The sequence below is a fragment of the Ambystoma mexicanum genome, chromosome 7p, assembly GCF_040938575.1.
Source record: "Ambystoma mexicanum isolate Mex_15411 chromosome 7p, UKY_AmexF1_1, whole genome shotgun sequence".
In the NCBI taxonomy this organism is placed as follows: Eukaryota; Metazoa; Chordata; class Amphibia; order Caudata; family Ambystomatidae; genus Ambystoma; species Ambystoma mexicanum.
The window spans coordinates 186,675,520-186,688,573 of record NC_090939.1 but is presented as its reverse complement, the minus strand read 5'-3'; the positions used below and the strand labels follow the sequence as shown (position 1 = coordinate 186,688,573).

The following is a 13,054-nucleotide window of genomic DNA, read 5'->3' as shown; positions in this document are numbered from 1 at the left end:
TGTGCGCCGTGTCCTCACTGAGCTCTCACAAACCCTTAGGGACATGCATGGACGTGAGCAGGCAGAGACATCATCCGTTGCAAGTTCCGTCCAGGGCAGCCCCCAACGTAGATCAGGGAGGAACCTGCGCTCCACAGGCAGGGGTGCCCCTGATACCCGGAGAGGGGGCTTGCAATAGCGACTGCCCACTGACAATGAGCATCTTTGGACACTGGTGTTCGGTGGGGAGGTAGGAGGGTGGAGGGGTGTGTTGGGCTCACTTGGGTGGCGGGTCGATAGGGTGTGTAACATGATATCACATATGCCATAAACAATGCACGATCATCCAATGAGATGTGTGGACATTGATCTTTGTGTACGAGGCCATTATAGGCGTACAGTCCATATTGTGCATGTTCCGGACACACACAGTGCCACAAGTCCCGTGTCCATGTATCAGCCACCAGGCGTGAGTGCTAGAAGCATGCATCTATGATATGCTGACGAAAGTCACGGGCCTCCTGTGCCTCGCAGACTCCTTGAGGTGCTGCCACATCCCCAATCTCATCATGACCATCTTCAGGTGCATGCAGTTCTGCGTCAGGGGGCATGGGCACATTTCTACGTACGCACATGTTGTGTAGCATGACACATGCCATGACCATCTTTGCAACCTTCTCATGGCGGTACAGGAGTGCCCCGCCAAACCTGCTGAGGCAGCGGAAACGAGTCTTCAGTAGGCCGAATGCCTGTTCTATGACTACACGGGTACGTGAGTGGGCATGGTTGTAGTCCTCCTCATGCTGGTCCCGTGGGTTCCGGAGTGGTGTAAGGAGCCATCTCTTCAGTGGATACCCGGCATCACCTGTATGTGGACAATAAAGGATGTTTGAGGAATGCCATTGCTACGTACGCACCCCCCCCCCTTCCTGCCAGGTCATTGGCGCATCACATACCCCACATCATCATGCTTGAAATGAGACTCACCGAGTAGCCAGGATCTGTTCCCTGCGTGTCGCTCCATGTAGCGTGGTATTGTAGAGTTCCTCAAGACCATAGAATCATGGGTTGATCCAGGGAATCGGGCACAACAATGTGTAATGATCCTGTTGGAGTCACACACCATTTGTACATTCAGAGAATGAAATTGTTTTCGGTTGCGGTACTGGGCCTCCATGGCATGTGCGACGACCAATTCCACATGGGTGCAGTCGATGGCACCAATGCAACCCGGTATGCCGCCAAGTGTATGGAATCCCACTTTTGCCTTCGTAATCTCCTGCTCCGAGTGCGGTAGAGAGATGTAGTCGTCTGCGTGCCTCAGGAGGGCATCGAGCACTTGCAATAGTGTCCGTGAGAACAGTGGCTGTGAAATGCCATGCAACTGTCCGACTGTGTGCTGGTAGGTGCCTGTGGCCAGGAAGTGGAGTACAGACACCACCTTCAGTAGGGGTGGGATGGCGGTTGGGCTATCTATCATGCTGGCAAGGTCAGCCTGTGTCATGTCCACAATGGCGGTTATGGTGTCCCGGTCCAAATGGTAGAGGGTGTGGATCTGCTCATCAGTGAGGTCGAACGGATGTGCTCGGAGGCGTGGGATTGCGGGCTGCCTGCGTGGTGGTAGTGGCTGTGCTGGCGGCCCTTGCTGGCCCTGCCTTGCCCTCCTCCTCCTCCTGCGTCTCCTCCGTGCGGCCGGTTGTTGTAGTAGTTGGGGTTCGTCTTCTTCTTGAAGTTGGAGTACTTGCAGTGCTATCAGGTCCCCCAGGGCCAACATCGCTAGTCCTGCCGGTAGCATTTCGAAGTGGGTGTGGTTGTGTGAGGGGGTTGGGTGTGCAATTTATGTGTTTTCAGGCTGTATAGCCTCCACCTGTGGTGATTCATTCCACCTGTGCAAGCTGCAATCCCCTTTGGGCGAGCACGTCCCGCACACAACGCTGCAATTCGACGAATGGCATCTTGCTATTACAATCATGTATTTGTTCCCGATGGCAGTGTAATATTGGTTGATATGTTCATTCTGCTATGGTCCCATTGGTTCACATACTATCTTTGCAGTCGCGAACAGACTTGTGAAGGGTCAGTGGAACGTAGTACTCGAGTTACGGTGGACCCTCATGCAACACTGTACCGAGGTTCACCGACGGGCGGGGCGTCCCATTTGTGAGTGAAGGCAGTTGCCATTTTCACACACAGCCGCACTAGATGGATTAATTTTTGATTTCAAGCGGCCACAGATGCCTTTTCGACGTGATGTTGCAAATGAGGAATTCGAAGGACAGCGCTTTCGGTTTTCAGCTAGCGGCGAGGAGATGCCCACAGGTCTGACTGCAAATATAACGTTCTATTGTTCAATGTCCTTGGGACAGGGGCCATGGCGAGAATGCAATGATTGATATGAATAGTATGGGATGCGCAATAGCGAAGTGGGCGATAAGGCCGGACGTTCCCAAATACATGTTACTTCACAACACTGGAATTACGGGCTGGAGCACAGTGGATTTAGCAGGCTGCATAACGCACAGACTCAATGGAAATTTCACATGTTATGTGAGTATGAAATCAGGCGTTTCCATTACGGGATGAGGGAATGATGTATGGATGCATGGACAGATGATTTCATACAGAGTTTGCAATGTACGGGGCTTCTTGGAATATATCCACCTCCCCTGCTATATGTGATGCAGGGCTGCCATAGTGGGACCATCGTCTATCTGGCCTTGTTGAACCCTCCCTGTCTCGACGCGCCTTCAGACACTTGTGTCTATGCACGTTACTAATCCCATCTGATGGATTCTGTTTTAACAGACGCATGCACAGTAACACTCGTTTGTAATAGTGTTTTCACCTCGATATAGATAGTTATGATTCGCAAGTGGTTTTTGGGTGGTGATGATCCCTTGGAGTGGGCTAGCATGCATATGGCTGTGGATTTGGTGTGATCATTGAAGTGAGTAATTCAAATGCAGTTCTGATGCCCATTCTATTCTTTTTCATTTCATTTGGGTGACAGGTATCTCCTCCCCTTTTGCCACTGCCATCTGTATGCCACTCCTGCAGATGGATTTTACTCCCGACACCTGCTGCTTCGTGTTAATCAGTGGAGCACCATTACGATCTTATGGGACGATCGCCAATGGGCCACATGCCCTTACGCAGTACTAGTGGCTAGGAGCAACATTTCGTCCTTTCAGCTGGACTAGTGCCTCCCTAATGGGACGGCCCTGCGGTTCGAGGCGCTTCCATGTTGCCTTTTCGTACGAGAATGTAGGCCCTGTGTACCATGAGGGAACAGGGCGTCACACAAGAAGTAGCTGGTCATTTATTGCGGATGCAGCCCACAATGGTGAATTATATTTTGGGGTTCATGGCCTAATGGCTGTATGGGCTTGGTGAATTTGTTGTGCATTAAATTTCTATTCTGATATGAACCGTGTAGCGTTCTTCTTTGCAAGTGATGTGGCATATTCCTATTTGGGGAGCGATGTATTGTGAGGAGATCTGCATTGGGTTCCAGCTTCGGAGTATAGTTGCGTGGTACTGTGCTGGGCGCGTTTGCCTACGGAGCACAGTGAGGTCAGGGATTAGGGCTGCCAATATGACTGTTTTCATGGTGTCATGCTCAGGGGCGGGGGATTAGCTTTTGTGTAACAGATGCCGGTCAGCCAGGTGGATTGGTGGAATGATGTGATTATCAGAATATGGCTGGTCACAGGTGCCTGTGTTTGCGTGCGTTACTTGGAGGGAGACTGAGGTCATGTCCATTTGTGTAGCTTCTGTATTCGTGCCATCTGTGCCCTGCAGCTCCCATTGGCCCCTCTTGAGGTTCATTTGTTCGTTGGCAGGCATGGGTGACTTGTACATTTCACTGGTTGCATTGTGTGACTTCATTGCACCTACGAGGAGTTGTGCAATGTGGCCAGGGAGTGGTGTACAGGCACTCAGTAGGGCCGTTTACGGTTGGTTCGCGATGCCGTACTTCTCACCATGGCGGAATGGTACTTTCCGCCATGCTTGATGGCGTTAGGTGCATGTCCGCTAGGGTCAGAATTCGCATACCGTTGCGCCATGGTGGTAATTGCGGTTTGGCATGGCGCGCGTGCGCGTACTTGGTGCAGTTAGCGTTGGCGTTCACTACGGTGTCGCTGATGGCATCGTACTTTGCAGTGACGGGTCATGATCGCACCAAGCGCTATTCGATGGCGGTATTGCATTTCCGCCATCGTTTTTCGATTTCCGCCAGGGTCGTAATGAAGGCCATAGTGTTTTAGTGTTTCTTTGGATCATTTGTATAACAATTTCACTTGCACTGATTCTAGAGCCCTCTCTCCCTCCTAAAATAAGTCTGGCTGCTCTGCCTACGCTACCATGTACTCAGGTGGTACAGCCTTATACTAAGAGTGGAGTCTTGTACTGCCTCAGTTGAATTGTTTTACTAAGCCCTTAGTTGGACTTCCGAAAAACTGTCCTAACAGGCACCATACAACAATACAACAAGTAGATGTTTATGGAGTTTCACAGACTCTAAAAACAGTAAAAACACATAATCCAAAGCAGGTCAAAACACATGAGAGAGTGTAAAAAGGTCTCACTCACTCCAGGGTTCAAATCAAAAAGTCCTGAAGTCCAGTAAAAGAGCTGGGGGTTTCTAAGGTTGAAGGGAATTAGCACAAAAATGAGAATTCTCCCTAAAAGATCCTAATAATTCTTCGAATTACTGGCTGATTACCAATTCACCATTTTTATGTAAAATCCTGGACAAGACAGCCTACATCCAAGTGAAAGATTTCTTATACAAACACAACATCTTGTGTCAAAGGCAATCCGAATTCGTGAGTCGGCACTACTCGACCTGCAGGCTAACATTCTCCAGATATTTTAAAAAAGCAGAACAGCTCTACTGATGCTTCTGGGCTTATTAGTGGTTTTCGTCCTGGTGATGATGGACAGCAGGCCACTATATTATTACACTCTCCCGCTTTCTCGTCAGCTGCGGCCGGCTGGGTCAAATCCTTTCTTGCTGGATGGTCAGCCGGAGTTTTCAGTGGTGCTTTTGCAGCCGAGGACTTCTTGCTGTCATGTGGAGTCCCGCAGGGAGTTGGTTTATGCCCTACCCTGTTTAATCTCTTCACCAGGGCCATTTGAGCTGCTTGATCAGAATCAGATATCTTACACTAACTATGCAGATGATATTCAATGCCTCATACCTTTGTCTGAGGATTAAACCAAAGACTCCAAAACCGTCAACTCAGCCTACTCCCTGATCCAGATCTGGATGAAGGAGAATGGCCTTGATCTGAATGGCTCAAAAGTGGGGCTTATGATCATGGGCACACGGCAACAGCTGAATAAGCTTAGCCCTGACTTTTGCAAATTACTAATTTTTAGCTGCTCCATCGCCACCTTCCCCAAGGTTAAGAGACTAGAGTTTTTCCTCCATTAGGAACTAAAAATTAAAGTGCACATCAGCTACCTGATTTCCTCCACCTCATATTACCTAAAGCTTTTATCTCAACTTAGACAATTTCTTACCCATAATAATCGAGCAACCATTGCCAGAGCTATTATAGGTGCCAAACTGGATTATTGTTCCAGTTTGTTACAAGGCATTGGCAAGGGAGAACTGGTTTGTCTGCAGACCATCCAAAATAACGCAGTCCAGCCCGAAGAAGGCCTACAAAAAAAGTCACATCTCGGAGGCCAGGAAAGCCCTTTACTGGCTCCCGGTAGCATCTAGATTTACCTTCAGTGTCCTCATCCTCACAGGCAAGTGCCCCTTTGGAACTAGCCCAGAATACTTATCGAACAGGCTCCTTTGGCAACTTGCACGCAGAGTGCTTAGATCCAATAACTCCTGTTTTATGCATGCCCCAGGGCTAAACTGACTAAGGTTGCCCAAGGGTCCTTTCCCTATCCTGCACCGAATGTTGGAATGCTGTGTAAACTGACCTGAGGTCTTGCCACTCTCTTACCAGGTTTAAGCGTGGCTAAAAAAAAAAAATGCTATTTAAGTAACTACTCTTGCCTCCTGCCGGATCCTCGCATTTCCTCCAATCTGATCAGTTTGTTGATTTTTGTTTAATGTAGTCTGTCTTGTCAGCGCTCCTATACCTTTGGGTCTTGTTTCAGTGCTCTATACATAATAAATAAATACAAAGTATCCTATCCACTCACCATTTTAAGGTGATGTGTGCAGCCTTAAAAATACAAGAAGTCCACTAAAGGAGACATAGGGCATCATTATGGGTTTGGTGGTATCTGGGCAGTAAATCCACCCAGATACCACCAAACTGCATTACTGTCACCGGCACTCTGTCCGCTGGTATTACCACTGGATTACAAGTGGTGGCAATAGTTGTGAATCCCCAGTCCCTGGAGTCCTATTGGCCTCCATGGGGGGGATTTGCCAGTATTACCGGCTTTGGTGCCAGTAATACCGGCGATTCTTGCCAGTAAGGCACCTGACTTTCCTCCAGATTTTAGCTGGAGGTAAATCAGGTGCCCCACCGGCAAACTTGTAGTTGGCCAGTGCAGTAACGTGCCGGTAAAATCTTATTACCGGCACATTATTACCACTACCGCCCGCTTGTAATGAGGTCCTATAGTCTCTTAGTTCTGTTAGTCTTATGGAATGATAGGTTTCCCCATAGAAAAGAGCATGAAGCAAGGGAGGTAAGTAAAGCAGAAGGCTTTATATACCTCCAAAAAGTCAGGTCAGCAGTCAAACAGAGCAAAACGAAAGGGTGTCCTATACAAGTCTACGGGAGTAAACCAGCAAAAAAGAACATCTTTCCTAATAGGCTCTGTATTGTGTTTTTCTACCATTTGAATGACCTGTTCTCTAACTGTTTTAAAATTCACCTTTGCTTTTTTCACTTGGTTTCCTATATTACAGTGTTCAATCAAACTAATCTAAGTGTGTGAAAAGTAAAATGTTGCTGTTTATCAAGAACACCCCAAATTGGATGTACATATGGTGACAGTGTCTGTGTAGTAATTTACTTAACTGTGATTTTAATTGATAAGTTTGTTAAAGGGCTAATACATTTTACTGTATTTTTATACATTCTGCCTAACTTGAATTATTATGATTGCTCTGTGTTTGCTTAGCTGAACCATTCACCACCCCCAATACTCTCCTAAGTCTAAGCATTACTGCTCAGTCACACTACCTTGATTGAGTTTGGCTGGGCATTAGTGTATTTTCCTGGTCACCAGAATAGGGCGTGTGACCACAAAAGTGATGGGTGGAAGGTTTCGAATGAATCTGAACCACTGGCAATTGCTCTGGGCAACCTTCCACACCACCGTTTTTTAGCCCGTCTGCGCCATTGCAAAAGGGGTCCAGCCATGGCAAATCAGTCAGCTGCCGCCACCAATGGTAGCAGCCCAGCCCGAACTGCTAGGCCAGGTCCCCTCTGCACAGAAAACCAAGCAACCCCAGACATTTTTCGGCCTTGTTGGACCTCCTCAGTGAGGTGCAGCCTGGTTCCCTATGGCGCAGCGAGCAAGGGACCCATGTCTGGGCATACCCTCTCACCAGAATAGGGCGGCCTCTCAGAATCTGTCCAAAGGGCTGATTCTGAAAATCTATCGTAACAATAGGTTTACAGGTAGGCAAAATTCATAATGATCTAAAATGTACCTTTTTACAAACATTTGTATTCAATCGAATGTGCCTTTTGCATTTTGCAAGGAGGGTTGGGGGACTTTCACAAAAAGAATATTCCTGCACCCATGGTTTGGCACTAGCAGAATCTCCACACCAACTCACATTTTAGTTGGAGGGGTCAGACTGCGAGGGCGGCTATGCCAGTTCAATGAGTATCATTGTTTGTCAGGGTGATGTTCTCTGAACTTTGGCAGTTTCTGAGACAGATTCCCCTGTCTATCTTGCTGTTGGCCAAGATCTGAGGCGAAATCTGCACAGATGTTTAGACCATTTCCCAGCCTACAATAGAGACGATTTTGCATGTCATTTGCTTTTCTATCTCTTTTCTAGATCCAGCTCTGAAACAGCAGTGGAAAAGTAAAACTGAACATGCAGTCACTGCCTGTTTAAGGTCCTTTCCTCTAAATGTGCTACCTGCATCCACTGCCACACACTGGGTTTGACAGGAAAAAGAATGGAGCACTAATTTGCTTTGAACAAACCCGCTCATTATAAATAAGATACTTCATATGTTATTATAGTGCCAAGACATGTTACTTCTCTGCAGCAGCTACTGTGTCTATTCGAAGCAGAATATTGCATAGAAGTAACAGCACTGAATGCAGAGCAGAAAAATATGTGTTCCACAAGAGACCACTCATTACGAATTCGGTAATGCAGTGAATTTTTGGAACTTTTTTGAGCTGTAACAGACTTACAGCCAGTTTTAAGATACCACCAATTTCAGATTTTGACCTTGAAGTGAAGGTACTGGAGGTAAATCCTTTATATCAACAGTAAAAAACAATCCATTACTGTGCGTGGAATCGCCACGAAAAATGAGGTTTCCCACCGCCATGTTGCCACTTGCAATCAGGTGGAAATTCAGCCAGACCAAGTTGTGGTGACCGAGTTTGGGGGTATTGCAATGGAAATACAATGGGAATATCGCCAAACTTGGAATGAGGCCTAGGAATTAAGTATTTCCAGACCAACCACTAAACAAGGGCCTATACAAAGCATGTAGATCTAAACAGGTCTTAATTGGGCGTAAACCTGCTTTACACGACATGTTGTTTTTCCTAAGAACTGATCAAAGGACTATTTGGAAAATTCTCTCTAATAGCGAGAAAAGGGTTGGTGACTTGCACAAATAAGAATGTAAAATGTGAGGAAAGAAGAGTGCAAAACACACAAAACAAAAATAATTACAAGCTACATTTTTAGACTGCATTCATCCGAAAGCAAATAAGCAGAAAAGCAAATGCCTTAAAAAGAAATAAACAAGAGTGTAAATAACACAAGAACACACATTGGGAAAGAAGCACTGATATGTAACCAGATTAATTTTGCCATTCATAGCGAGAACTCCATGCCTCCCTATCAGGAAAATCCACAGTAATGATACTGAGAAAAGGCATACAAAATATTTTTAGGCTGGCAGTACCCCTAACAACGTTCTTACAGATATGTACTTACATACTGGGTTTGCAGTTAAATTAATAGTAGGAGAGGAACAGTCATACATGGTCTTGCTTCGTTTGACAAAACTCACGTGTGATGTCTTTCAGGTTGTCTAGTGCTGGCTCTTCCAAAGTCCTGATTTGAATTTTAACGATATCCTCAAATGTTTTATAGTTGATGAATCCTGGGAGTTCTCGCCCACGATGATGTTTCTCGAACAGAGCTACTTCTTCCTTTAGCGCTTCCTTAACTATAGCATAAAAAAGATATTCATTCTTCATAACAGCTGAAAATTTAAATGTACCTAACAAATTGTATTGATTGTCACTTTGCGGTTAAACATATGTGTAACACATTAACAATTCATAGAAATACTAGATTTGGCATACTCCCCCCCCCCCTTTTTTTTAACCATAGAAGCCGCATTGATAGGCTGACCCAGGCCCAGTGGGGAGATGGGTTATTAACAATACAATGATATGGATACTGTGTGATTCTTGAAGCTGATAACATCGCAACATAAATCAATGCATCCTATCACGTTACCTGCCTTCTATTTCTTGACCGCAATGTGGTGTGGCGTTAAGAAAGATTTTGGCCCTCATTACGACCCTGGCGGAGGTCCATGGTGCAATTTGCACCATGGACCATGGCGCAGAGCTGCCAACTCGGCCATGGGGGTTGGCGGACTTACCACCCCATTCCGACCTTGGCGGGGCGGTAAGTCCCCAATCCCCATTTACCCTTCCCCATTCCCATTTTTGCCCCATAGGGTATAATGGGAGTGGGGAAGGCGTTAATTACGCCACCGTAAATTACGGTGGCGTAATTAACAACAGGTCCCGTAGCGCCATGGATTTTTCCGCCAGGAAAAACCAGGCGAGAAAACCGCCATGGCGCTACGGGAACTCGTAGTAAGGCGGAAGGGTACGCCATGCATTACGCTGGCGTAATACCCTTTCCGCCAGGGTCGTAATGAGGGCCTTTCTCTTTTGCACCTTTCCCTCCACTGACTTCAATGGGACACCTTTCTTGTTGGTGATTTTTTAACCTGCATTGACTTTTTGAAGGAAAGTAAAGCCTTCAGCATCACTCCCCATGCCCTTTGCTCATTGTTATGGGGAAACTGCCTAGTCCTCCAGACTGTCAATACTGTGAAACCTTGTTTCTCTTTGCCATTCTTTGTAAGGGTGCTGAAGAAGGACGCTGACACAAGGGTGGCATGTTTTGGGCTAAAGACTTTTATTAAATGAGAAAGATGAAGGAAAACCTATCCGTCCCTAGTCTTAAGAATGGTTTCCCTGTATCAAATAAAAGATTAAATGTGATTGTCAGGATGTCTTTCAACTTAAAATACCCACTGTCCTGTGTCAAGAAAAACTTACTTCTATGAAACTAAAGTAGTACTGTTCTGACTGCTCCCAGGAGAATGACTCCCTCCTCCTGGGTTCTTGTTCCTGGCTGGGTCCAAACAGTTCTCACGTTTCAAAAACAGTCTTGTGTCTCACACATAGTCAGGGGGAATGGCTCCCTTCCCCTGATAGTAAAGTTTCAAACAAACTTTCTCACATGTTATCAGGGGGTTTGGCTCCTTTCCCCTGATCTAAAGTTCCAACCACTTTGGTTCTTCACCTGGGTGGGTCAGGAAAATGTCTCCCTTCGTCTGAGGTCCAATTTCAAAATAGCCTGGGGGAATGATTCCCTTCCCCAGGCCCTTTTTGGAGCTTACTGCCAGTCTTGGTTACCAGGACAATGGGCCTCATTACAAGGTTGGCGGTCTGGTAATAATGATACCGGTAAGGTATTACCGGCATCGTTTACGGGACTGGCCCATCACGACCCTCAAAGCCAGTCCTACCGGCATCGACAAGGACCCACTGTGGCCGCGCACCACCGTACCGGCATGCACGCGTGCCCGTAATAACGGCATGCTGCAAGGAAGAGGACATTACGAGTCGCACGGACATGCACATACCGGCATCCAGATGCCAGTAAGAAGGGCCACCATGATGCCGTCAATACCGGCATCGCGGATCACCCGTTAATAGGGAACTGCTGTGTTGCCAACTGCCACAGGCACACACAATCAGCACAGGTGGAGGCAATGGAGCCAGGCCCTGCACAAAAGTAGCACACCCACACACCACACCCCTTCCAATACCAAAATTATACCACTTGCACTCGCCATACTGGAGCTGGAGGATATGCCTGCACTGCTACTCCTTGAGCAGGCAGTACAACAGGCAACACAGAGGAGACGCAGGAGGAGAAGGAGGGTGAGACTGGGCCAGCAAATCCCATCAGTGCAGGCAGTTGTTCCCCGCAGGCAGCCACCAATTCCACGCATAAGGGCCAATCCATTCAACTTAACCCCAGCACAGATCCACACACTGTACCGCCTGGACAGGGACACCATCACCACCATAGTGGAATTAATACATGAAGACTTGGTCAGCCTGATCAACATCCGCACTGCCTCCCCCCTCTGCTGAAGGTGGCCTCTGTGCTCCACTTCCTGGCCACAGGCACCTACCAGCACACAGTGGGCCAGCTGCATGGCATCTCACAACCATGTTTCTCTGGTGTGCTAAACCAAGTGCTGGATGCACTCCTAAAGCATCCTAGAGCCTACATATCCCTACCACAGACACCACAGGAGTCGAATGACACCAAAATAGCATTCCATGCACTGGCAGGCATGCCCAATGTGATTGGTGCCCTCAACTGCACCCATGTTGAGTTGGTAGTCTCACATGCCGTGGAGGTTGTGTACCGCAATCGGAAGCTATTCCACTCCATCAATGTGCAGATGGTGTGTGATGCCAGCAAGATGATAACACATTGCTGTGCCAGATACCCAGGATCCACGCATGATGCTGTGGTGCTGCGGAACTCCTCACTACCCCGCTACATGGAAGGAGATGTCGTACGACGTGGCTGACTGCTGGGTGAGTCCGCCCTCTGGGCCATGGGAGAGTGTTGGGCGGGGGGGTGTACATGCCTACACAAGGAGACTGCCCTCTGGGCCATGGTAGAGTGTTGAGGGGGCTGTACATGCATACGGAAGGAGACTGCCCTCTGGGCCATGGGAGTGCGCTCAATGGGGTGTCTGACACTGTCTATGCTGCCAAAGACCGTGCCCAAAATCAACCAAATTTGATGCATGACGCAGACAATGGAGTCTGACGCACTCTGGCCGCACACTATTGTCTAAATGTCACACACACAATCAGCACATACCCTTTAACATGTCCACCGGACATCACCTGACCATGCCCTCAGCACCACAACACACCACCACATGTCAACGAAGCTGAAAACACATGACCGCATTGAAGCACCTCGCAGTACAAGCATCCATGAGTGTGCAGCATCAATTCCACCTCAGGTAATTCTGCTGTCACTGCCCCTCCCCGACAGCAACACTGTATAACACCATGGCAACATGTGCAGATGAAAATAAATAGTAGTACACATGCAACAAGGATGCATCAAATTGAACCCATCAAGTAGTGAGCAACACCTACATGGGTGCGATAGGCGTGAGAATTGCCCACAGCACATGAGTACCAGCATGCAAGTCCACACCCTCCGTCATCTAAGGTACTCTACCCATCACTGGCGGACACTACCAACATTCACATTGTGCCATTGTGACTAGTGTGTAGATGTCGAGGGTCACGTGCATGGCGTCTACAATGAACCATATGCATCATGGCCTGAACAAGCAATATCATGTAGTACAGCAGCCTAATGCATCAAACATTGCCCAACATGCATTTGGAGTCATCCCCTGCCACACAGCCCTCACATGTGTGTATATATTGGACCTTGTGAATCCATCTGGGTGGCTGGTGGTTCCAATGTCAAGGCCCCTAAATTGTGTACGTCACCTAAGATCAGCACCATGGATTGCCAACTAGTGTACAGGACAGACAGTTGTGCAGATTTGAAGTCAATAGC

At 47.6% G+C, this 13,054-nt stretch overlaps 1 protein-coding gene across 3 annotated transcripts in view; it reads right to left on the bottom strand.

Moving 5' to 3' along the window:
- Nucleotides 1–13,054, bottom strand: part of LOC138525816 (interferon-induced GTP-binding protein Mx3-like) — a 948,323-nt gene that overhangs the window by 198,870 nt on the left and 736,399 nt on the right. For all 3 annotated transcript variants that reach the window (XM_069636042.1, XM_069636043.1, XM_069636044.1), the window contains one exon: nucleotides 9,183–9,341. In XM_069636042.1, the coding sequence (XP_069492143.1) occupies nucleotides 9,183–9,341 (159 nt within the window). The remainder of the gene's footprint in view (nucleotides 1–9,182; nucleotides 9,342–13,054) is intronic.